Genomic DNA, 27,939 nt, shown 5'->3' with positions numbered 1-27,939 from the left:
AGTTGCCTTGCCTTAGTATTAATGTAGACCACAATATCAATACAGAAATCTGAGTCAATCCGCGACACATTTTACGCCTCACTCAGAACAAAATGAAAAAAGAAGCGAAAATGATAAAATGTATCAAGAAGCAGGGGATCGAGCGTAAAAGGAAAAGCTGGAAAAATATTTTCCCCCAAAATTAATATAGAGGATTTCAAGACACATGAAAAGCGACTAAGCTCTTCGATTTTTTCATCCGTGCTTCGACGAGAACGCGTAATTTAGAGAACTATCGTTAATATTCCACAGTTATCTATTTCATTCTTCTCATTTCGCAATAAAATTGCTGTTCTCGCATATTTCTATTGCATTATCCAAAATATTGTATGTAAACGTAACGCCTATAACAATAGTCTAATTACTGACGAAGCTGTCTCGAACAGTAGACTTATAGAGAGACGAACGCCTGCAGTGTATCATTCGATAACACAACACGTTCATTTCTTACGTGATTTGCCAGAGAGAAGTCGTAGCAACTCGCCAGCAGTGTTTTGAAATCAGATGTTGGGTTTGGCCTTAAAGCACGCAGTTGAGATGTTTCATCACAGATGGCGCTGGTTCGAGGCGCAGCAGCGAAGTGGGTGAGGTATGCGTCAACTGTGAGCAGCCGACGCGCAAAGCGGCCGCAGGTGCCCCATTGCACTCTTGCGCCGAGCGCCGAACTGTCTGTGTTTACTTCATACGAGCGTGATTTCGTTGTGTACATTTGTGCCTTGAATTGCGTAAGGGTATTTGACAACCTTGTACGACGACAGTTAACATTTGTTTGCCGTGTATAGCGTAAAGTACTTGTTCAGCGTTGTGCGGGAACGAAAAAAGAGGGCGAGTGTCTCCGCCTTTGCCGTGTTCGACGACCAACTTGTTTGGAGAGGGCTATTCGTAGTCTCTGCTGGAGTCCACGGGGCCACAGCAGTCATTCAAGTTGCTTCATGGTTATGTTAATACGCGCATTCCTTTGCCAAGGCATCTGAGCGCTGATTGGCTGGTGAACATGAGTTGAAGGTGACGTCACGCTTCTCATGATAATGAGGTATTCAACATGGCGGAGTAGCTAGATTGTGAATTGCCAGTTGCTATACTTTTGGATGGATTTAACTAGTGAAATATGCCAAGGAGACGAAATGGAGAGATACCTCTGCCCGACGGTTGGGATTTTGGAACGGACTACGATGGGAAGATCTACTTCATCGATCATAATAGCAAGAAAACAACGTGGATTGACCCGCGAGACAGGTGAGTTGAAAAAGCGACTTAACCCTGCGGAGCCCCACGTCAAATCTCCGAATTCCTTAAATGTTTCTGCTGTATTGTGTCTCGTCATCCGCTGAAGCGCTGCAAAATGCATTCGCTGTGTTATTTCAGCCTGAGTTTGATTAATGCTGTCGTGAGTTACTGGTCATTTAAAGCATTTAAACAATAACATACAAAACTCGGGATTAATTTCGTCTGGATTAAGCACATGTGCTGCCATCTCCATGGAAACACGCCGTGTGTTGCCATAACATTTGTTTCACATACTGTATAACTTTGCGAATGAGTGAACGATAAATATTTTTTCGTCGGTCTTACTTGATTGTTGTCAAAACAGAACATTAACGTTCGTTGTGTGGATGCGTGTTTCTCGCTGTGCGCTTTGAACAAAGGGTTGCTATTTGATTTGCAGTATGTAAAATACAAAATATCAATGTTTTGCCAGTTATTTACGCGAAAAAATAATTCGTGATTTAAGTAACACGTCCACGAAAATAGTGATTGACGCAGTGTGTGACTGTTAGCACATCGTGTTTTCTTCGAGAAAGATGCCGCACGACCAATTTGTTATAACTTGTAATTGGACGCCAGTGTTATTCTTCGCGAATGTGTGTGTAAAAAGGTTTTTCACTGCATTATGTAGTATGTTCATTGCATTCACAGATTACATTCGTCTTGCGGTAAGAACGTGTAAGTAGTTTTCTGCATTCGCCGCAGTCCCAGCGTCTCGTAATAGCCAGAGGTTCCAGAAGTTTTGTTTCTATTTTTGGATGGGCGTTAGCTTTTTCGTCTCGTCGGGCTCGCAGTGTACATAAGGTTTCGCACCGTTTCATGCCTTGCCATCTTCGACTTTTTGTTCCATTGTGGCGACGTTTACTACATTTTAAGAAGTCTCCGAGGATAGAGTTTCGTTCACCGGTGAATAAACAATTTTTTTTCCAGCTTCATCTGAGGCGAACACGGACACTGGGTGGAACACATTATTATTATTTAATGCGCTCTCTAATTTACTCCGAATTGCTATTTTTCCCGAAGTCAATCTATAGCGATTGGTTAGGATACATTGTAGTTAAAATGAAGCCTGTTTGCTTTGCCGTTGCTCCATTTGCGCTTCACTGACAGCACCGTGCGTGCGGTTCACACATGTAAACGTATATTTGCAACAGGCCGCAGAAATGCTCTGCCGTTTCCTTACCATTGTTGATAGCGCAGGAACCTGTGCCACGGGGAAACGGGGGTGTGGCCGTGCAGCGCACGCAGTTTGTTTACATCCCTTCTCACCCCGTGCAGTTGGGTGTCAAGGGCAAGAGCGGGCGTCCGACAGGAATTTGCAGACGGATGGGGGCTGCGCTCCGGAGTGGGGGCAGCTAGCGCCACCCTTGTCCATTGGCGTTGTCGCTCTGCACCGGGGTCGGGGTAGCTCCGCCCATATTCTGCGTGCCTTACCGCAATCGGCAGGCCTGCTCAGAGGGTTCGATTCCCACAGTAAACGCTATTTAGTATTTGGTGTTTACTTGCTACCTTCAACTGTGCATTGAACCTCTCCCTTGCAGGACAAAATTGTTTTCAACTTTATTACCGCTTCATTAGCACACGACGATATATTTGTTAGGCTTCAGTGTCGACAGAAACTGCCAATTTCAGTGTACAGATACATAAGTAGTAAACAACAGCATGAAAGGCGAATGGTGTTTGATACTGGCTGTTTGCAACCATCATCACAGTGTTAGACATTTCAGGAGGACAAGTAATTGTTTGACGTTATAATACTTTGGACGGTCTCAGTTAAATTTTCTTTTAAATTTGTATCAAATATCTAGCAGATAAAATGTTCTAGCTGCTGTTATTGAAGAGTTCAGTTCCGTTCGCTCAGCGCGTATAACAGCTAATAACCAACCATTTCGTTTATACTGTTTTTAATTGTGCTAATTTAACTTGTAACAGCATGTACAATATTCGTAACTCACGTCGACTAACGAATAAGTTACATCTCTCTAGATAAGTATTGTGTGGTGTGATCAAGAATGCTTTAGTTGGTCTTGTCGAATTGTTATACAGGGACCTGTGTGAAGCATTCTAATAAAATTCAGCTGTGACCGTTAAACGTTTCCTTCACTACAAGATCTCGCCTGTTCCAGGTAGCTTTTTTTCCTACCATAGTGACGCACCAGAATTCTAATATTCAGTTATGGGACGTTACTTATTGAAAGAAGTGTCAGGCTTTGATGTCTGACGTTGCGTTTTTGTATGTGCGGGTTGAACGTAATCGAGATTCACTGAGCAAGTCAAGAGAAGCACGCGTAATGACCGTACAATCTAAAGAAAGAGCTCTGAAAACTTTTTTTTATTTCTTTCAGATTTTAATTACGGTAAGCATTGATGAAATATTGATGCTCGAAATAGGATCGAGAAATCATTAATATCCATGAGAGAGAGCTGCAGTTTGTGTATGACAGGAAACACTGTCACCTACAGCTAATCTGTCCGTACAGTAAAGGCGCATCGCTTTTTTTGTATCCCAAACTGTATCAGAACGAAGTACATAATGAAATGAATACTGACTCTTGGATAATTTGGTTTTCAAATACTGAGAAGTCACGTATTTGTTTTTGTAAAATACCCTTATGACAACCCTGAGGCAAATATCATTGTAGCATAGTGCTTTCCTCCAGTTGTTATCTACCTGTGTACCGAGATAACGCATGAAAATGGAAAATTAAGCACAAACACCCTCGTGACCACATTTAATTCAATTCTTATTCATTTAATTCACGGTTTTGTCCATAACAGAAAATAGAAAAATCTGCTATTTGAAGTTACTAGTGGCAGTCGTGTGCGATACACACACATGCTACATACACCTTATTCTGGGGACCAGACAGAGTTGAGCTTAGCTATTGGGAAGCTTATGAGGCCATTTAATGAATTCGTAAACTTTTACTGCATGATAAAGAAAGTTATTTACGATTCGTAGGTATGAGACGTAGGTGTTAAAGGAAATCTTTCATTTATGGCATGTAATACAATAGTATTTCGTTTATTGGCTTTAACATGGAAGGTCATATTTTCAAGGATTTTTAGATACAGTATTATCGACATGAAAATTTTACAGTTATGTGTACTCATCTAGTATTTAAGCATATACGCGTAGATATAAGTAGCAGTGTGTTAGCAAAAGACAACAATAAACTAGGATTATGTGTCTTTGAATAAAATCAGTTTATTCCGTTTATTTATTAAGGGTCCAACAAAAACGACAAATCATATGTTTTCATGTGTAAACTGCAAACTTTTCTTCTGGAATACTCAACCACTCCATGTAACAACTTTATGTGAAATTTCGTTATAGTAATCTTACCCCTGTCAAACGAACAAAAATGTAGCTATCCCGATTTATCTTCCCAATAATGTGTTCTTTTGAAGGAAGTAAATGATGGCGTACAGTGCAGCGTTAGACACGCTTTTTCTTAAAAGTGTGAGGCACTGTTGAATTGTGTGTTTTGTTGTACTGTCATCACGTACACAGAATTTATTCTATTAGTTTTGTGAATGCGCTACCGTGTAGGGATTCTTACCGGCCCTTGCATTTCTTGCTTCTACGGTGCAAGATGTTCAAGTAAAGTATTTAATATCAAACACAGAAGCCACTTTAATAAGAGAAGTCTTGAAGTTTGCAACTACGTGTGAAAAGAGGCGCCTGACGAAGGGCAACGGTTCAGATCTCCAACTGACTACCCAGACTTAGGGTCGCTGGGGTTTCTCACAAACGCTTTACTTTGCCGGCATGGTTCGTTTGAAAAGGTCATAGCCGATTTCCTTCACCTGTTCGAGCGTGTGTTCCGTCCCTAATGACCTCGTCGTCGACGGGACGTAGACCCTCATCTCCTCTCGAAACTGGACATCTGCTTTCACCTGCAGTTTCTTTCTGAGGCATCAGCGCGCATCTCACCGACCGACTCAACTCTTCGTCTCAGATCCTATCAGTACCTTTCAAACTCAGCAGAAACTCTACGTCATCGGAAAACAACATTGGGAGGAAGGATGCAGCACAAAACTTGACTTGACCTTACAGTCATCTTACTGGGGACCACAAGTAGTACACCTTCACAGTATTTCCATGTAATAACAGTATGCCACATTTAATGACCACTTTATGAAAAATGATGGTTTGTTAATGGTTTCTCATAAGTGTTTTGCAAGTGTTATGAAATGATCACTGTTTTCTTAAATTTACCGTGGCAAAAAGTTTAACACTCGTGCAAGACCATCACAAAACTTATTTTTATATTTGCATTTTATCTAAACGATTTTCTTGCCGCTTAGTAGAAAACGCCCTGCGCCAGATAATGCTGTTAAGATAGGATGTAAATACAAACAAAACATTAGTTTTCAACAGCATTTATTATACTTCAAAAGGAAAGAAAACTACTGATGATATCACAGAAGTGGCGAAACCTGACGGGATAGTCATACGTTAACTCCTGTGCATGAAGCGATCGTAACACAGTATAATAGTATTATTAACCTTTTGTTTGATACAGTTTTTAAAAGCCTATGTAGTACAATGCTTCTCTGCCCAAGCGATTCTTATAGCCAACACAGGAAATCTATATTTGCTGTGCTGTGAAGATAGCTTTATACATTTACAAGCATGTTTACTGTCTTTGTCTTCCTTTTGTTTATATTTTTGTTCATGTCTTCTTTTTCGTCGAGTTTCATGTCTGAAGTGCCGTTATTCCCAAACTGCACTGTGCATCCTTGGTTTTCTTCTCCGCTTATTGGAAGGAATAATTGACATTGGTTTTTTGTTACGGCACTCAAGATGTACTTTCATTTTATATGTTGCTGAAGTTTCCTTTAACTCATTGTGTATTAGTTGGCGTCTTCGTAATACTCCCAATTCGCGAGAATCACATTCCATCAGCCTTTATTCTGCTCTCGATCACCGATTATGTTCGTAATCATAGGTGGCACCATAGTACCGAGTCGTATGAAATGATTATTCAAAGTCGCCTTCGATGCTGTATTCGGTTTTTGTTGTGGTGGCACCGGGAAAACATCCTTCGTCAGGTCAAGGTACCTGAAGTCGAGGTCGCCTGGCGCTACTCTTGGAATTTTACTGATTTCGGCCGTGCCAGCTGGTTTGTTTCCAAATTTCGGGTCAACTTATGAAGGTCATATACGCACGCATTATGATAATATCGAAGAGACGAGTGCCTTATGAAGCTGTCATATGTTAGTACGTGCCATATGTAACGGCCGTGTGCTGATCATTAAGAAACACTGTAAATGACAACAGGTTTTTTTCAAACCCAACAATGAAATACATTTCAAGATGTACCCTTTGGGAATACAATAAACCTGATTATGTATTTGTAAATCTGCTATAAAATATGATGTGGTAAATATTCATACCAACGAAGCAGCAGAAAAACAGTTATTAATGGTAATTGTAGTTATTTACTGCTGGTATATATGTTAACCATTGTCACCTATAGAGTGCACACAGTATCATGGAATTAGAATTAATGTCACTATTATCCAGTGTTAGTGAAGGGACTAGACCTGAGACTGATGTATGTGAGGCATGTTCATATGCAGGAGTCGATCATCCGCTACAAGGAATCGTGTTGTTTATGAAACCCATAACGCCTCTACGGGCCTTAAATACAAAATTTTGTTTACAGACACGAGAAATAGATCTGTATGCTCGAGGACACACACAACTTTTACTACTTCTAGGATAATGTGGAGGAGATTGATTTGAGGAAACCACTAATGCTGCAATCAGAACAGTTATTTGAATCCCTCTCCTTCTAGATACAACCATTTCTGCATCACGTTACTTATTCATTTATTGTTTATTTCGTATGACCAGATCAGAGCCTTCTTATTGCCCTCTCTTACATCAAACCAAGAACAACAGATACTAAAATTTATTAGAAAAAGTTCTCTGTCATCACACACACTTCTAGTTCTATTATCTACATCTGAGAAATTATTAGGAGGACAATTACAGTTACCAACACAAACAATAACAGTGGATAATAATACTAATGGGCAATAATAATAATAATAATAATAAAACAGGAGAAAAAATTGAAAAATACATCCAACTGGCTGAGGAAGTCAAGGACATGTGGCATCAGGATAAAGTTGACATTATACCAATTATACTATCAACTACAGGAGTCATACTACACAATATCCACCAGTACATCAATGCAATACAGCTACATCCAAACTTGTATATACAACTACAGAAGTCCGTAATTATTGATACACATTCAATTACCCGAAAGTTCCTAAATGCAATATAACATATACCGTACAGTTAAAAGGAAGTCACGCTTGATCAAGGTCCGCGTCACTTTCCATTTTTGACCAGACACAACGCCTGAGAAAAGAAAGAAAGAATGAATAGTAATAATAATAAAAGGTGTCGAGAATATCAGTAATATTGATTAGTTTATCACATTTGAATCCATGGGAAGGCGAAGAAAGAGATGATTGAAATAACAATGACAACAGCCCTAAGAAAGGACAGACTTTCATTACAGGACTCTGTCACAAGGTGGAGGCAAAAGTGGTGGGGGAGATGTAGTTGACAAGAGTGAGCAGACAAATACATGGAAAAGATACCTATTGCAGTAGGAGATGGGCCATTAGCTGTGTTTTGAAATTAGGACGTCACTTAATTTCTCTGTGATTTTGAAGAAGATCATTCCAAAGTCAGTTTCCTGATACAGAAAATTATTTTGAGAAGATGGCTGTGTTATGTAGCGGTATAAAGGTAGTTTTACTTTGTCGAGAATGAGTAATTCAACTGTGCTGTTCAGACTTCCCTTATTTGTTACGATGCAATCTGACACGTATTTGTTAATCAGTGTGAGGAAACTGACTTTTTCTTCTTCGCGCTAACAAAGCAAGAATGATTCGTTTGCAGGCATAAGACGAAAGCATCGAGCGAGGAGGCACATTGGTAAGACATTGGACTCATGTTACAGAGGGTAGCGGTTCGTATTCTCGTGCTCTAGGTTTTTCCGTGATTTTCCTAAATCGCTTAAAGTGAATATCGGGGTAGTTCTTTTGAAAGCGCGGAGGGTTTCCTTCCGCAATCCGTGTTTCATCTCTGATGGCCTTCGCCTCCATCGACTCTTGATCACTGCATGACTCATAGCAGTATGGACATGGCATAGGTGCTCGATTGTTCGTTTTTTTATTTACCTATTTTGGCCTTTGGAAGCAGTGACCATACAGCCAGCAGTAATTACAACAGTGCCATGTTAACATAATTGCAAATTTCAACGGAGAACACAAATGAGAGTTGGAGGTACAAACGTAAGTTCTTAATGTAAAATAAAAAATACAAAATGACGAACACAATTACAGCTAATAGTAGTTACAATAGTACCTTGTTAACAGATTTGTAAATTTCACAACAGAACAATGGTGAGAGTTTGACCTGCAAAGATAAAGAATTATTATAAAATAAAAACACCAAGATAGACCCGGTTTTCGAAGTGGAGTGGTTCTATATGAGGACGAGATCCACAGCAATTTATAATTTAAAGGTGGATACCGGCGTCTTTTAAAAAGTCCAGTATCCGGACACACCCAAAAACATACGTTTTTCATATATTAGATGCAGTGTGCCACCACTTACTGCCAGATACTCCATATCAGCGACCTCAGTAGTCATTAGACATCGTGAGAGAGCAGAATGGAGCGCTCCGCGGAACTCACGGACTTCGGACGTGGTCAGGTGATTGGGTGTCACTTGGGTCATACGTCTGTACGCGAGATTTCCACACTCCTAAGCATCCCTAGATCCACTCTTTCCGATGTGACAGTGAAGTGGAAACGTGAAGGGGCACCTGCAGCACATAAGTGTACAGGCCGACCTCGTCTGTTGACTGACAGAGACCGCCGACAGTTGAACAGGGTCGTCATGTGTAATAGGCAGACATCAATCCAGACCATCTCACAGGAATTCTAGACTGCATCAGGATCCACTGCAAGTACTGTGACAGTTAGGCGGGAGGTGAGGAAACTTTGATGTCATGGTCGAGCGGCTGTTCATAAGCCACACATCACGCCGGTAAATGCCAAGCGACGCCTCGCTTGGTGTAAATGGCGTAAACATTGGACGACTGAACAGTGGAAAAACGTTGTGTGGAGTGACGAATCACAGTACACAATGTGGAGATCCGATGGCAGGGTGCGGATATGGCGAATGCCCGGTGAATAGCATCTGCCAGCGTGTATAGTGCCAACAGTATAATTCGGAGGCGGTGGTGTTATGGTGTGGTCGTGTTTTTCGTGGAGGGGGCTTGCGTGGCACTATCACAGCACAGGCCTACATTTATGTTTCAAGCACCTTCTTGCTTCCAACTGTTGAAGAGCAATTCGGGGATGGCGGTTGCATCTTTCAAGACGATCGAGCACTTGTTCCTAATGCACGGCCTGTGGCGGAGTGGTTACACGACAATAACATCCCTGCAATGGACTGGCCTGCACAGAACGCTGATCTGAATCCTATAGAACCGCTTTCGGATGTTTTGAAACGCCGACTTCGTGTCAGGCCTCACCGACGTCGGTACCTCTCCTCAGTACAGCACTCCGTGGAGAATGGGCTGCCATTCCCCAAGAAACCTTCCAGCACCTGATTGAACGTACGCCTGCAAGAGTGGAAGCTGTCATCAAGGCTAAGGGTGGACCAACACCATATTGAATTCCAGCATTACCGATAGAGGGCGCCACTAACATGTAAGTCATTTTCAACCAGGTGTTCGGATACTTTTGATCACATAGTATATATATAAAACCGGTAAAGAAAAGCAGTTATGCTAGTGGGGAGGGAGTAAACGATCGCAGGAAATTTCCTGTACAGGACTGCTTCCACTGTCGTGCCTTTGGTACATGCCAGTACGAGGTGGTTCAGATCCGCCATTGCTGTTTGGTCTTTATCGCAGTGTCCAGAAGCAATAAATTTTAACCGATGTAGGTGGGAGTGGAAACACCCATGTCCCTACCTTGCGATGGGTCACATGACGTCTACTGAACTTCACCGAGGGTGAACCACGGAGGAGAAAAGACCGTCGGTTATATGGCAGCCCTTATAGTGCTGGGATACGTGCGTTCACAGCTCCAACCGCGATAAGCAACTTTCTTAATCGTCAGATTTGAGATCCTTGTGAGGGCCCGATGTTGAGCGTAACTGTCTTTCGTAATGCTCGTCTAGACGAAGCTGTCAGCCTGTTTCAACAAGGAGAATGCCATGACGCCCTTTTGCCTTGCGCCTTTCTCCTCTGCATTCATATTGTGTCCGTCCCTCTGGGAAGCCCCCATTTGACAAGTTGGTCCCAGGCTTTCCCCACAACTGATATCAGCCTGTTCAGTGATCTCCAGATGGGCCATTCCGATGTACCTCAAAGCTGGTTCATCAACGTTTGAAGTTGATCACTTCTAGCTGCCCACAGATGTTGTCTGCCAGCAAGTGACACAATATCTTCTGGAATTGAAAGGATAGACGTGAGGTTCAGATATTATTGCGTTTACCTTTGGGGAGTCTTCTGTCACGTACTCCACTTTGGCATTAATGACTGTGGTGGAACGAGCTTGAGATTGGAATACTGAACGTAATATTTTTGTAATGAAAGGCTTCAGTAAAAAATTGGACGTTACGTACAAAGTGTAACTTTGTTGTTATTTCATCCCCCTCTCCCCACATGGGCGGGGAAGGGATACAGCCAATCTGCTCTTCAGCCAATTTGACAAGTAAAACCAAATTAGATGAAAAAATGCTAACATAAAGATATTAATACATTTTGGAGGGTGAAATTAATGGAAGTTTTTATATGTACGAGGGTTGGAACTTTAATAGTGGCAACTATTTATTTACAGCTCGTACGAAATAGATACTTGTTTCAAAGTTTTACTGACCTTCAAAGTAGTCACCAGCATTGTGTATAACCCGTTGCCAGCGATGTGGAAGTCGTAGGATACTCTTAGCAGTGCCAGTTGTGTTGACAATTCGAGCGACGCGATCTATTGCCCGACGAATTTACAGCAGTTCTGAGCGAATGCCGTGAAGTGTTTCCTTCAGTTTAGAAATCGAGTTGAACTTACGAGGGCTCAAGTCAGGGGAATGCAGTCGGTGGTAAGCACTTAGCAGCCCCACCAGTCAAACAGATCAGTAACAGTTTTGCACTGTACATGCTTGAGCATTGACCTGCAAAATGATGGTCAGATCCTGCAGGAAGTGTCATCAATTCTGTCCCTGTGCTGTTCAGTTTTGGAACACAACCTACGAGAGGGGTCCCAATCTCCACGTTCAGCTAAGTTAGTAGATTTAGTCTATTGTGGGATTACTGTTGGCTAGTTAGTAGATGAGGTTTCCGGTGTTAATTTGCCGGCACCTCGAAAAATGCCGAAATGGAAATTGTACATTGTGTATGACATTTTGACCTCAAGTTACGAACGCTTGCAGCGAATGCTAAACGTTGAGCAGATGGGTGGACGGTGAGGTGGGTTGCAGAGTTGGTCGGGGAGTCGGTGAGGTGGGGCGGTGCGACGCGGCCCGTGCCTGTCGCCCGTCTCGGTGTCGCCTCCTACGCTCGACCTTGCGTCTCTTGTACATGGAACTGGGAGGTCGCGGCTGCCGAAGCGAGGCGCGCCGCACAGCGCCGAGTTCAAGGAGACGCGCGCCATCTGCAGGGAAACACGCGCGCAACAGCAGCTGCGCCGCCGCTCCACCTCCCGCCACGCCGCGCGGGCTGGCCGCCCGAGTTCTCTTCGCGCCGTGCGGGGACCCGTCTCGAACGGCTACCCAAAGCGTCACACAAGTTTGCGGCAAAATCACTATTCTGCTCTTTTTCCTACGACACAGCGTTTTCCTAGTACTGCCCGCTTTACCAGTGTACGCTTCTTCATTTCTCAGAACACATTATTTCCGAGCTGTCGCGTGTTCAAGCAGGAGGCAACCAATCGTACCACCGTTGTGTTGTGACGCTGACCAGCTCTGCGCGCTATCTGTCCTGTGCAGGCCGCTTCATCTCCGCACAAATAGTGCAACCTACGTCCATTGGAATCTCCTTCATTTTATTAACTGGAAATATAAAATCACAAAGGGAATGTCCACAGTGTTCAATTTTAGGTCCACTCCTATTATATGAATGAACTTTCACTAACAATTCAACAAGCAAAATTGGGTACTTTTGCACACGATAACAGTGTTATAATAAATCCCATTAGAGAGAAAGCAACAGAAGAGTTGGTAAATGATATTTTCCAAATAATTATTGAGTGGTTCTCTGAAAATGGACTCTCCCCTAATTTTTGAAAAACACACTACATTGAGTCCTGCGTACAACTAATAAGAGTCCAAACCAACAACTGATGTAGCACACAGCAGGAGTCAGTAAGTAGTGTAGAAACCTCCAGATCTTTGGGTGCACATATCGATGAAAACTTGAACTCGAAGAAGCGTATGACTGAGCTTCTCAAACAACTAAGATCCGATACTTTTGCTCTTCGTACAATTGCTAATCTTGAAAACAAACAATTAACCTCATTAGGTGATTTTCTGGGGTAATTCACTACTTAGAAGGAAGTACTGATCACACAAAAGCGAGCAGTAAGAATAATATGTAGTGTTAACACACGCACATGCAGGTACCTCCTCAACAAGCTAGGCATTTTAACTGCTACGTCACAAAATATATATTCGGTAACGAAATTCGTTGTTAGCAATCCATCACAACTTGAGGAGAACAGTAATGGTACATGCTTACAACACCAGAGGGAAAAATGACCCTTTATTACCTACTGTTAAAGCTGTCGGTTGGCTCAGAAAGGAGTTCAGTATGCAGCAACAAACATTTTTGAACATTTGCTCAATAACATAAAATCTCCGACAGGTATCAAAGCAGTTTTTAATCTAATTTAAAATAATTTCTCCTGGACAACTCTTTCTATTCCACTGACGAATTTCTACTTAAAGTTGGTAGCCAATTAAAAAAAGCAAGTGTAGTTCATGAGCGGGACTGAAAATAATAATTTGTTTATTAATGTTAACATTAATCTTGTATGCATATCCTATACTGACTCGCCCCACATCAGTTCGGTAAGTAGTCGTTCAGATGACCTATGGAACATGCAACGAACTAAATTACTGTAGTCCGCCTCGGTAGCTGCGGGGTAGGCTCGGGATTAACAAGCAGAGGGGCCCAGACGCAATTGCCGTCCGGATCGCAGATTTTTCTCCGTTCGGGGACTGCATGCTATGTTTTCCTTACGTTCACATCGTCATAACTGACATTTCACTATTGAGGTGGTTGAATGGGCACGTCCCGAAAGCATAAAAAAACTTACTGTAGTCAAGACTTGGTCTCCCTCTACGGTGTCCCTCCCTCCCCCCCCCCCCCCCCCCCTCTCCCAGCACACTTCCTTCCATTTACCAGATGACGATTCCTTTATGCCTCAGGTTGTGCCCTATCAGCCGATCCCTTCTTTTAGGCAATCTCTGCCACAACTTTCTTTTTCCCTCAATTCAATTCAGTACCTCTTCATTAGTTATTCAATCTACCCGCCTAATCTTCAGCATTCTTCTCTGGCATCATATTTCAAAAGCTTCTATTATCTTCTTGCGTAAACTGTTTGCCGTCCGCGTTTATGAATCCGTACACTACTACACTCTACATAAATACCTTTAGAAAAGTCTTCATGACATTTAAACTTATTTTTAATTTTCACAAATTTCTGTTTTCCATGAATGCGTTTCTCGCTATTGATAGTTTGCATTTTAGATCCTCTCCACTTCGGCTATCGTCACTTATTTTGCTGCTCAAATAGCAAAATTCATCTACTACGTTTAGTGTTTCGTTTCCTATTCGTTATCCCTCAGTATCGCCCGATTTACTTCAGTGACATTCTGTTAGCCTTGTTATATTTTTGTTCATGTTCGTCTTTTCGAGAAGCTTTGCATTCCGTACCACTGCTCTTCCACATCCTTTGGCGTCTCTGATAGATTTATCAGGGGCGATCAAGAAGTTTCCGTTTGAGGGTGCTGCTACAGCGTATGTGCAACGTAGTGCGACTCCGATATGGGTATGTAACCACCGATGTGTAACCAAGAGATCAGTGGAGCATTCGTGTCTTTCCGACGTGCGTGCAGTAAATGCAGAAACATGAACTGTGGCTACTTTATTAGCAAAATGCGTGCAAACAGGACCAATGTGTTCCTATTCTTTTCTTGACTGCCGAAGGACGATCACCGGCGGACATCCATTGGAGGATCAAGAAGGTGTCTGGGGCAGGATGTTTGTCGAAAACACCATTTTAGAATGGTACAACAAGTTCCGTGCTGTTCGTGATTCGACACAAGAAGCCGGTCGACCTGGGAGACCAATCTCATTCATTACGGACAAGTGGGAGATAACCGAGCACCTGCCCCATAGTTCTGATCTCTCCCATGCGCTTAACACGCCATCAATCCCTCAAAAAATGCCTTGAAGGGTCGACGAATCCTGTCGGACGAGGAGGTACAGCAGGTAGTAACGGAGTTCTTCACAAAGCCAGACACGGCGTTTTACCAAACGGGTATCTTCAACCTGGTGCTTCGGTGGGATGATTTGCCTCAGTGCTCACGGCTAGTTCGACCGATTGTCATATAGATTCTGGACTTCACGGCGTTCGAACGGGAACTTTCTGATCGCCCCTTATACATCATCGGCAAACTGCGAAGATTTTATTTCTTCTCTTCAATTTTGATCCTCTTTTTCCGTATATTTTGTTGGTATCCTGTGATGCTTGCTGAATGTACACGTTGAACAACACTGGGACTAGACTACAACCCCGTCTAACTTGCTTCTCAACTATCGCTCCCCTTTCATGCCTATCGTTATTGACGACAAACGGCCATATTCGCTTAAGTTAATATCTGCCAAGTCTTTCCGAAGTATCCTGTCCAGTGTAAGGTTACCCATCCACTCGTCTAATATTTCAAGGATATTAGTGATCGCAAATTTAATTGATGGCAGTCGGAAAGTATTTATTGGAGGGGGGGGGGGGGGGGGAGGAGAAGATCGCACAATATACAGGTAAACAAGGAAAGGATATGAGCTGTGTTCATCTGATCAGTACCAATCCCATGTCATCTGTTAGATTAAATTTTAGCTGTAGGTTATTCATTTTTGATTCAGACAGATAGTAGAATGTATGTGGTTTATATTCAATAACACAGACGAACATAGTTTATAAATAGTTTGTAAATATAGTCACTGTTTGTGGCTGTTTCAACTCGCACTCACACGAATCACTATGGCCACAGTATTATTTTCACTCTAGATTTTGTCATTCTGGAATATTCCGCATAAAAATCACGAAAATTTAGATGAAACTTATGGATCAGTTGCTGTTTCGTATGATTCAAACGCAGTTGTTAACCTTATAACCACTTGAGATACTTTATAACCATACACAGTCTGCTTAATATCTCCTTAGTGCCTTATTTTCCTACGTACAACTACCTAATACTCTTCCTCTGATCAGGTTTCCCTTGCTTACTTATCGTCTACCATGACTGGACACTTTTTTCATAAATATTTCACGTAACGCCGCGTCCCATAGTTCTGAGTGCCTTCAGTGGATTCCAGCGAACCACTGACTACATGAAAACGCACTCGGAGAGACAGAATGTTCACTTGACGAGAAAATTCAGCATATACGAACTGCATTGTCAAAGTTAACGTTACTTGTGAGTTTTGTGTACCAATAATCGCATGCTACATGTGCACATACCTACAACTGATGTAGTTTCTTACGAACGAATTTCTGTCGCTCCAGCAACACTGAACTTTCATTTACAGGAGTGTTATAATTAAACTTTCGGTGCTTGCGCCAGTATAGACGCAGAACTATTTGACGTATGTTTACCCAGCTTTATAGGAATGATGTTCAAAGTACAGGATTTGCTTTGTTTGTAGTGTTAGCGTCATGATTTGGGTTCAAGAACATGATTCGGAAGTTCGAATTAACTGGCGATTTGGGAATTGATCCTGGTAGAGGCCGACGGCCAATTACACCACAAATTGTTTAAACTTCGTTGATCCATTATGGAAAAAAAAACAAATTGTTTAAGTTACTGTTGCCACGGCTGAGAATGGTGGACGCAGTCTGCGATTTTCAAGAGTGCATGAGCTGTATCGTGAAAGCTGAGTATTTCTATGAACAATCTCTAGTGCTGTTCCAGGCTGTCGTGGATGGAGATGGTCGTCACATTGAGCAACTCGTATAAACTGGAACGTAAACATTGTACGCAATTAACAAATGTTGTCCTCTCATACGGAAATTAAAATGTGTTTCTTTCAATAGTTAATTCGTTATTTCCCTTCCGCTTCTCCTTAAAAATGTTTCCATAACCTTTCATTGTCCTACGATCGCTAGTTTTTCATGGGGGACCTCTCAAATAGCGGAAGTTTAATTAAAACACGCCTGTTTTGTTTAATGAAAAATATCGTTAAGAAACTGTTGAAGCAAAGCTCCGGCGCAGTAGGTGGTTTATGTGCTTGGAACACGAGTCACACACTGTGTGGTTTGTGCACTCACAAGTACTTACTTTATGTAGGAATATTTTACAGGTGCACTAATCATCAGTTGACTGTACAGATATTGCACCAGTAGCGAGCCCCAGGTTGTTGCGCCTCAAGTAGGCTGATGTGGGTCCAGCTCCGAGCCGTTTGCGTTGCGGATTTCCCCATGCAGACCACTGGCTGCGTGCCACGGAGAGGGGTCCAAAGGAGCAGCGCCGCCCGCTTGCGGTCCCGCGTTTTGGAATGCGGTCGGGGGACGCGGCCTTCGAGTTAAAAGTCTGCCTAGAATCTCGCGCGTCACACGGCCGGACCACTTCGTGCGTAAGATGACGTCGAATGGACTCGACTTCTCTCTCTTGTCTCCTCCTTCCAGAACATTGGACGCCGTCGTGAAGCGTGATGAGTGTGGCAGAGCGCTGCGAACAAAAATATCTACACTATAATTTATTTTGGATCCTTTTTCCTCACACCCGATAGCGCCCTTATTTTTACAGAAATTGTCGGTGGTAGACGTGCATTCAGTAATGCCGCTCCCGTCGTCCGATCACTTTCTTCCATTAATACGTGCTGTTCAAATCGAACCTCTTCCCCTTGCTCTCGTCTCGCCTCAGATTCGTGTCTTCCAGTTCCGTGCGTGTTACTAAGTTCCTGTGACATTTCCTTTCTTCGATTCGCGGGGACCGGAGAGGGTGGCATCTTGCTCGTAGAATTCGTTAGAACCAGGGTACGAGTAAAACGAAAACGATGTATTGGAATGTCCTTATTCTTTAAGATTCTTGGAACTGCAGTTGCTTGCGGTAAGACTAGGCAATCGTCGGAAAATTGCACGCTGTCACCGTTCCAGCTGCATTGTGTTTCGCGAGTAGTAAGCTACTCGGAATGCTGGTCGCAATTACCCTTTTCAGCTCTGCGAGAGCGTGCAGGCATGTAGACACACACACATACACACACACACACACACACACACACACACACACACACACACATACACATACACACACTCGCGCACACACGCTACTCACATACTGGCAGCAATAAAAGGACGCTGTCTATGTGTGAGAAATATATAGCTGTGTGTTCGATGTGAATAGAATCACCGATACAAAAGCTGGTTCTACAGTAGCTATTTTTGTTGTTGAACCTTCATCAGACCAGAATTCCCTCTCCCAAAAACAGTGTATATTTTATATGGCAGATCAAAGCCGTTACAATAACCAGGCAGACTGTAGATTACAGACATGTACTTTTTCTTAGTTATAAATAGACAAAGATTTCATTCATTTCATGGTATTAAAGCCATTCACTCGTTTGGTAACGTGCTTAGTCGGACTATTCGTCAATAAGTTGTTTAAATATGTCACTTTTCTTACGATGTAATTATTTTTTATGATGTGCATCGTTTCGTTGCAAAGTAATAATTATGTTTCTACTAAGACGCTGACGCGGCAGACGTCGTAAAATTGAGATGTTTAATACCATGGAAGGATATTTCTAATTCGATGAAGAGCCATTATTCGAAATTGTTCAGAAAACTTGCAAAATAAGTTGCTATAACTTCATGTGTCAATTGTTCTGGTGCTATGTGACAAAAAGCGCTGATAATATGTTGTAGATGATTTCGTACATGTTACTCACGATTTTCAATTGCGGTTACTTGCAGATGTATTGGTTCTGTTCTGTTTCGGTACTTACGATGAAGATGATGGTTTGATAATGGACGTCATGTCCGAAACTAGTCACTGCCAGTAAACCACATTTCTTATCGTAGCTTTGACAGTTTCAGTAAAAGTAAGTCACTGACCTCTTTTCCCTGGATCATGTTGGAGATTCATAAATAGTAGTTTAATGAAATGGATTTACCAGCTCCTTGTTCCAGTAGAGGGTTCATTAGACTAAAAGGGAAGAAGGAAAGTTCGAATTTAAGCTTCCGTGGAAGTTGTTATCCAAAGAGAGCAAGCTCGGACTGAATGCGAGTGATGAAGGAATCGCCCCTGATCTAAGTTTTAGGAACCACACACTATAGAATGTTGCAGTACGTTAGAGGTAACCTGTGCTTGCTGGGGCGAAAACGTTCTAGAGACAGACTGGCAGAAGAATGCCAGTGGATCCGGCCCTTAATACAGTCTACACAACTGATCCAGTACATGTACACAAATACTTCAGGCGTATTCGGTCCATTGTGCTCCACGACTTTAAGTGACCTGTACCGCAAGCAAATTTGTAGAAGGATGGGGAAGGAAATCTATGCTTTGTAACAAGTGCCCTTCTCGGCATTGGCCTTACCGATTTAAGGAAACCATGGAAAACCTAAAATTAGTTGACCGGGCAGGACTTTAAATCACCCTTCCAGTGAAAGTGAGTCAATTCTCTTAACCACTTACTGTGGTACTAGTTGAAATATTCCTTCCTTCTGTCACCAGTTGTCACGTGCAAATAAAAAATTGTAAGATGATTTCGTCTTACGATTATCTGACTAATCTGTTGTAAATAAGCAGCTGAGAAAGATCCGTGCATTCGCAAGTCATTGCACTTTGCTGAAAATTGTGCTAAATGTTAGCTCTAGTTGTTGAAAATTGTGCTAAATGTTTGCTCTAGACTATCTGCTGATGTCTCTAAAGCTTTGTTCTACTTTGTAGAACTGATTGCCCGGAAGGCAGCGAGCGAGTAGCGCTTTCGAAGCCTCACAGGGTACAGCAAGCGCTGTCAGATAGTACAGTTGCCGTCGTCGTGTGGACGGATGCGAATGCTAGCAATTTCTACAGCAGGCACTGTTAACTACTGCCTGTGTATGGGTATGGGTGGGCCACATTTGCTGCACGCTGCAGACCCACGGCGACCTTCTGGATGAAAGCGCGCCATTATTTTCCCCGCCTCGTGAAAGTCACCAGCCGCCCGCGGACCCCTTATATGCCACTTACTACGTGCTTGCCTTCTGTAAATCTGCTTCTACAGCCATTTATCAAACCTTTGGTAAATTCTTCCTATTAAATTCACGTATGTAGCACGGGACGAATGGTTGTTACCACACATATCTTGGAGTAAAAATCCCACAAGATGGCAAACACGACAAGGAAATTAATTCAAGAGTACATGCTGGAAAGTTCACTATTGGAACGTTAAATGGTATTTTATGAGAGCGACAAATTGGAAAGGACACAAAAAATCTTCAGTGCAATTATGAGGGCTATTCGCTTTTCAAGGCCCGACCGATCGCGAATAAAAACCACAGTGAAAATGTTTCATTTACAACATTCAGATACACTTTCCAACTACATAGTCCCCACCCGACTTAGACATTCCTCGTAGCTATATACATGAAGACCGAAGCGATAAATGAAAATGTGTACCACGGTCGGGATTCGAACCCAGGTTTCCTGTTCACTAGGCAGATGCGCTAACCAGTACGCTGCTGAAGTACTATTCCAATACAGTTGGAAAACCTCTGCAATGCTGTTCGAGTTTAGGGAGAATACCAGCTGGGCTGAGGCGTGAATGGGAATTTGGGCTGCGGAGACAGGGCGTACTAGGGTAATTCGAGCAGCTGTACGAAGCCATTGTGTCAGGATGGCATAGTGGTTAGCGCATCTGCCTAGTGAGCAGGAGACCCGGGTTCGAATCTCGACCTTGGTGCAATTTTTCATTCGTCGCTTCAGTCTGCTCATATACATAATAGATTTATGATACTTGAAAAGATCTGTAGGTGCATGTAGTTTCATTCGATTTCTCGTAGTGTTGTACCACATTTCCAAAACCCTGCTTTCCTCCAATTCTCTACGCTGGTTTGCAGCTCGTCTTCTATGTGCTAACATGCTATCCTCATGGGCAGTGGTTCATGTGAGCAGACGAAAATAAGAGGAAGTGAAGTCCGACCTGTAAAGTGGGTGAACAAACACTTCCCATCGAAAACAATGCAAGAGCGTGTTTGTTGTAGCTACAGTGTACGGCCGAGCATTGTCATGGAGGAGAATCCTGATGACAACATTCCTCTTCGCTTGTTCTGTATTATTCTTCGTAGATGATTTTCTCGAATCGCCTGACCCACTTACTGAACGTTATTATCGGTTGACACCCGCTTCCTTGCCTGACCGCCTGCATCAGGGAGGTGCCTACGTCCTGCACTGTTGCACCAGTTTGCTGTCACACACGACTGTTACGTTATGTGGGCTAAATGAAATCAGGCGGAAACTACTCAGTATGAAGAATTCGAATGACAGCCCACATTTCACAGTTGGCAGAAGACGCTATTGTTCTAGGCATTTGTGTGTGATCACTGTCTGCTCAGAACTGAAAAGTGCGGTGTGACGCGATCGATGATCGTACCAGAGACACTGCACAAGACATTTCCGCAAAGCATTATCATATTTTCAGTGCAAGTATTATGACATACGGATTAGAAGTACAGACAGTTAGATCCCAGTTAGTGAAAAGTTCGAGGGCAACTGAGATACCCGTTTGGAGATGATCTGCAGGGATATCCAGGCTAGAAAGGGCGAGGAACGAGCTCAACTAAGAAGAAAATGGTTAAGTTCGATTATTGATTTTGTGGGAGAAAATCAACTTATACGGTATAGATGTTATTGCGCTGATTGCCTTACGTCACAGCCCCCCCCCCCCTCTCTCTCTCTCTCTCTCTCTCTCTCTCTCTCTCTCTCTCTCTCTCTCTCTCTCTCCCTCCCCCTCTCCCTCTCTCTCTCTCCCTCTCCCTCTCTCCCTCCCTCCCTCCCTCTCCCCGTGCCTCCTCCTCTCGCACGCCCCCTCCCCCCCCCTCCCAGGGATGTTGATATGCTACGCTGAAACGACCTCTATGACGACGAACCGTTAATCTAAACTTCATTCCCTTCAAACTGTATTGAAAGCACTAATCACAACAATGCTAGACTCGACTCGTTGCCAACGGATTGTGTCAAAAGTCGTCTTTAGGCGGGACTATTTAGTGGCGGTAATCGAATTTAGTAAAGGTGCAGCTTAGCTTGCCGTGTTACCGGGCATAAATCACCAGTGACTGCACTATTCCCATGCTCTTTCTACGGCGAAAGAAAATTCCTACGCTACGCTATACATTTGTGAGGTTATAATATTTTAGCGCAGAACTACAAGCAACGCGTTTCGAGGTTCAAGCTCCCATCATCTGGCTGTCTAAGTGAATCATACATAAAATGCAGTTCAAAAGCATCCAAGGTTAAAATATAAAAGCAAATCAAATTTATTCGTACTTGAAGTCTTCGCCTTACTTAAAAAATGGCATCACCTGATTCCCTGTTCCGCTTATCCATGTTACTGCACATCCACCAAAGCGTTGCGGTGAGCACCGGTCACACCAGCTGCCCGCCCATGCTCCGCCACTTCGTAAACATACGTACGGCTCCGATAGACTGCACTGACCCGTCAGCCGTTCCATAACATTACAAAGAGGTTACAAGGATACAGCGAGACACCATACTAATGCTTATCTCTGCCAAATTGTCCACACCTCTTTTATCCACACGCATCACCACTATATCCTCTGTTGCACCTTTCAGGGGGTTACTTGTCTCATATATATATTTGGGAACTACCGTCCTCCCATAGTTGCTCAGGTTAAAAGCGTCTGCATGCTTCCTATGTGTTGTCGAAAATTTCCTGCCTTTATGTCCTATATATTTCGCTTCACACTATGTACACTGTATTTTACAAACGCCTGCCTGTTCAAATTTGCTTATCATGTTACCAACTTCATTCTTTAGACCACTCTGTCCAGTCACATTAAACGTGATAACCTGTCAAAAATCTGAAGAACCACCTTCGCAGCGCGAGACGTGCAGTAAGAGAGGTAATGAGGTTCTGAAAGGTACCGACAGGGATATGGAGCCATGCTTACTCCAGTTCCGTGGCCAGCTGCGCTAGGTTTCTCGGTTGAGGATCCACGGCGCGAACAACCTCATCCAAGTGGTCCCACAGATTCTCGATTGGATCCAAATCCTTTGTGTTTGGTGGCCATGGGAGCACGACAAACTCAACCTGGTGCTCTTGGAACCACGCACATACACTGCGAGCTGTGTGACATGCTGCGTTGTCCTGCTGGTAGGTGCCCTCGTGCCGAGAAAAGAAAAACTGCATGGAGGGGTGGACATGGTCCCCAAGGGTAAACGCATACTTGTCTTGATCCTTTGTGCCTTCCAGAATGTCAAGATCACCCTAGGGAATGCCACGATTACATTCCCCAGACCACAACGCTGTTTACTGCGTCCAGGACATTTCCGACGATTGTTGCAGAGCCGTGCACGCACACGACCGTCTGTCCGATGCGGCATAAGATGTGATTGATCTGATAAGGCCAACTGTCCCACTAGGTGGACGTCCAGTTGCGGTATTGGCATGCAGATTCCAGCGTTCGTCGCTGGGGGTACATAATCAGGTACCTGCTGCTACGGACCAGACGCAGAAACTTCGTTGAACGGTCGTTGAGGGGACACTTTGGTAGCCTCTCGGTTCGTCTGGGCGGTCAGTTATTCAATAATCACATGTCTATTCGCCCATACTTATCTCCACAGCTGTCATTAATCCCTGTCATTTATGGCCCAGGCTGTGCATCACAGTTGCCTCGGCGTCAGTTTTGGATAGCGACATTTTGCCGTTCACAGTAAAACCATAGCCATTTCGGAAATGCTTGCACCCTTGGTCCGAAAGCCAATCATCATCTACATCTACATCTACATACATACTCTGCAATCCACCATACGGTGCGTGGCGGAGGGTACCTCGTACCACAAGTAGCATCTTCTCTCCCTGTTCCACTCCCAAACAGAACGAGGGAAAAATGACTGCCTATATGCCTCTGTACGAGCCCTAATCCCTCTTATCTTTGTGGTCTTTCCGCGAAATGTAAGTTGGCGGCAGTAAAATTGTACTGCAGTCAGCCTCAAATGCTAGTTCTCTAAATTTCCTCAGTAGCGATTCACGAAAAGAACGCCTCCTTTCCTCTAGAGGCTCCCACCCGAGTTCCTGAAGCATTTCGATAAGACTCGCGTGATGATCAAACCTACCAGTAACAAATCTAGCAGCCCGCCTGTGAATTGCTTCTTTGTCCTCCATCAATCCGACCTGATAGGGATCCCAAACGCTCAAGCAGTACTCAAGAATAGGTCGTATTAGTGTTTTATAATCGGTCTCCTTTACAGATGAACCACATCTTCCCAAAATTCTACCAATGAACAGAAGACGACTATCCGCCTTCCTCACAACTGCCATTACATGCTTGTCCCACTTCACATCGCTCTGCAATGTTACGCCCAAATATTTAATCAACGTGACTGTGTCAAGCGCTATACTACTAATGGAGAATTCAAACATTACAGGATTCTTTTTCCTATTCATCTGCATTAATTTACATTTATCTATATTTAGAGTTAGCTGCCATTCTTTACACCAATCACAAATCCTGTCCAAGTCATCTTGTATCCTCCTACAGTCACTCAACGACGACACCTTCCCGTACACCACAGCATCATCAGCAAACAGCCGCACATTGCTATCCACCCTATCCAAAAGATCATTTATGTAGATAGAAAACAACAGCGGACCTACCACACTTCCCTGGGGCACTCCAGATGATACCCTCACCTCCGATGAACACTCACCATCGAGGACGACAGGTAAATCACTCCGTTTCCGCATTACAATGACTGTCCTGCTTCTTGCGTCCCCACCCTTATTCCCCGACACTGCCAGAACTGCCTGTAACCTGCCGTGTGTGGGTGAGTGGTTATTGCACGTTGATGTCGAACGTTCGCGTTGGTCGCATTAATGTGATTGGACCATGTAAACATATCCGCTATAGTGCCCGAAATACTTGAATCCGTAGCTATCCCATTTTCCTTTATGTAAAATCTGTTGTTAAATGAAAAATTGTTTGCGTGCTGGCTACGGGCGCTTTGCGATAGACTCGCTAACTGTCGTCGCGGGAGACATTACGCAGTAACGTCGTATGAGAGACGAGCGGCGGCTAAGCGAGCGACCGCAGTGCATACTAGTGGCAGCTTATCTGTGGGTCGGTTGCGCGGCGGACGCGTGGAATGCGGCGGCCGGCGGTTTCACAAGAGGAAGCCGGAGAAAGTCGCCGGCAGCGGCAACGACAGCACAGCGCCGGCCACTGGCTGGCTGTTGGGCGCCGAGTACCGCCGCCTCCTGTCCTCTCGCACCGAGCCGTGCCCGTTCTGCTGCTCTGAACTGCTCCGTGCTTCATCGATTCCCGGAATACCTCGGCCTTGTGACTCACCTGCCACTGCCCGCTCGTCTCCTCTAAACGGCCCCTCTCCCCCCTCCCCTCTACACACACACACACACACACACACACACACACACACACACGTACACAAGACAACGCGCCTTCTGACGTAGTGGTCCTGATCACTACTCCCACGTGCCACCGATAAGCTACTTTTCCAGTCCTAGTTTAGTACCTTCGACTATTCGATCCTGTCTGTTATTCTCATTCTCCGTGCTAATAATTCCTGTCAACGCCACATTTATGAAGGAGGCGGTGCTACTAGCACGTCGAACCGATCGTAAGGGGCGATCAGAAAGTTTCCGATCGAAGACCAATCACTCAGACGAAATCGGCTTGAGCATTGCGGTAACCATGCCACCGACGCATCGGGTTGAAGATACCATTTGGAAAAAAACGCCGTGTCCTCCTGCGCGAAGAATTCCGCGACTGCCTGCTGCCGATCATCGCCCGGTAGGAATAGTTGGCACTTCAAGGCCTTTTTTAAGGAAGCGAAGGCGTGATATTCGCATGGGAAGATGTGAGGATTATAGGGCGAGAGCGCTAATGTCTCCCACTTGTCCGCAATGGATGAGGCTGGTGTCCCAAATCGACCGGCGTCTTATGTCGAATCGTGACCAGCACAGAACTTGGCGCACCATTCCACAACGGTGGTTTCCGACAGACGTGCTGTGTCATATACATTCTTCATTCTCCGATGGATGTGTATCGGTCTATCCTTTGGAAGTATCTGGTAATAACACCACCATAGTACGTGTTTCCGCATTTACAGCACGCACATCGGAAGGACACGATTGCCACCCTAAATCCATGCCTACATCTTGGCGCTTATGTATCAGCATAGGAGGCGCGCTTCGTTGCGCATGCGCTGCAGCAACGACCTCAAACAGGAACTTTTTTGATCGCCCTTATATTTTTCATGTTATCCGCAATGGATATGATGTCGTGGTTCAAAAAATCAATGTTAAAATGTCAGCGCAATCACGTATTTACAGTTTAAATGTACTAGAATTTACTCGTTCGAAGGTGTTAGTGCTCATCATCAGAATAATTGTACAAAAATTTCTACAACTGGCGAAGTTGAAACATAAACAAGAACAATAATTAGCTATTTCAGTGTAAAACAAAATGTTTAGCCAGAGCTAACGGTTACCATGAAGGCATTGTGAATAAATTAATACGCGAGAAACAGGGCACGAATGTGAAGGAGATCTTTCTCAGAAAGTGGCTAATATTTTCAAATCTTTTAAAGCCGGTGCCATATTTAACAATACGCTCCGATTAAAGCTAAGAAACAATTTACGACATGAGGCCGACAAATACGACAGGGCCGATAAGTTCAAATTTCAATGTAACTCCTGTAATGCGAGCTACGTAGTCCAAACGGGTAGGGTCCTTTAATTCAGGTACAAAGGACATAGGAACGCTTTTCGGCTTAGCAATTTCGAGAAGTCAGCCGTAACCATGCATATTCATGAAACCGGCCACCCTATGTTGGGAATTGCTGAGGATCTAGCAATTTTACATATACAAGTTAAAGGCAAGAAACCAGATCTACTAGAACAAGTGGAGAGTACAGGTACTGTAAGTAGCGTGGTAAATCATAATACGTTAAATGGACAGCTTACAGGTGACACAAATAACTTTTTTCAGAAATTTTTAGATCATCTTTAATATCTGTTAATTATGTAGTGATCTTACAGCTTTCTGTTCGTGATGAGAACTGAATATACAGTACATACCATGGAAACAGTAAATAATGATTTCATCCAGTCTTTATATTTCTGTGCGTACTCCAATAAGTGCATCATCGTTTCAAACATTATCTGTTTACAGTTACGGACTTACTGAAGCCGAACCCTGTATTTGATACCGTTAATCGACTGTTGGTCATGGAAGAACCTTTCACGGTTCCACTGAACTTCTTTGTCTACCTTCAGGTATTTCCGCTGTGAACTGACCTGGTGGCAGTAGTCTGAATACAGTGTAACTGTCAACGGCAATCACACTTAAGTCTTAAAGACATTTTCTAAAAGTAATGATCTGGATTCCATGCTACGCAATTAGACTTAGCACTAGCGGAAAAGTTCCTATTTTGGTTAGCGCCCAACGAAGTTTGAAAGGAAATAATCTACTTCAACTACTCCCTACTGCTCTTGCCAAAGTGCTGTCAGTTTTTACATGACACAGGTGGCCATGCTTCATCTGGCGTATTGTCGGAAGACTCGTGAATATACTGCGGCGTCCTTTTCTGGCAGTGGCCATGCGGTCTGCTTTAGCGCTCCCCGTCTGCCGCAGAGCCGTTAATACCGCCGGATGTTGTGGTCGCGCTTGTGGGATGTTTATAGCGCGGTATGCGAGGCATCAGAAAAGGAAAGCCCTGTGCGCATCGCGCAAGGACATGGCGCGGCTTAACGGGTTGGAGGTCGCCCTCTGCTAGGCCAGCCCTTGCCGCACGGCACCCATCTGCCCTTATCTCCTACATATACGGGTGGTCAGAAACAGTCTGAAAACCTTGTAAGGGTGTTGCAGGGTAGGTTGTGCTGATAAGTAGTTGTTAAAAAAACATCGATACTTCGCGCCGTTTCCGAGTTAATTAGGTTTGAAGTTACCCATTCAGACCGTTGCGTGCGGAAATTCAAGCTGCCCTCCGGATACAATTAGTTTCAGTTGTTCTCTTAGCCTTTGGCTTGAGTTCGATCCTCACTACCGTCCCACGCCTAATTTTTGCTTCGCTGTCTTTTTCGGTTTTATGAAACCAAACGAAGAACATTGACAAACACTGCATGC

At 43.7% G+C, this 27,939-nt stretch overlaps 1 protein-coding gene across 1 annotated transcript in view; it reads left to right on the top strand.

Moving 5' to 3' along the window:
- The first annotated feature begins 675 nt into the window (after nucleotides 1-675).
- LOC124804818 (protein kibra) overlaps nucleotides 676-27,939 on the top strand; it is a 200,890-nt gene continuing 173,626 nt past the window's right edge. The window contains exon 1 of the mRNA XM_047265156.1: nucleotides 676-1,275. Within this exon, the coding sequence (XP_047121112.1) occupies nucleotides 1,148-1,275 (128 nt within the window). The 5' untranslated portion in view covers nucleotides 676-1,147. The remainder of the gene's footprint in view (nucleotides 1,276-27,939) is intronic.

The sequence above is a fragment of the Schistocerca piceifrons genome, chromosome 7 (assembly GCF_021461385.2).
Source record: "Schistocerca piceifrons isolate TAMUIC-IGC-003096 chromosome 7, iqSchPice1.1, whole genome shotgun sequence".
Lineage (NCBI taxonomy): Eukaryota > Metazoa > Arthropoda > Insecta > Orthoptera > Acrididae > Schistocerca > Schistocerca piceifrons.
The sequence above is the reverse complement of the archived record's forward strand: the minus strand, read 5'-3'. Positions and strand labels throughout refer to the sequence as shown.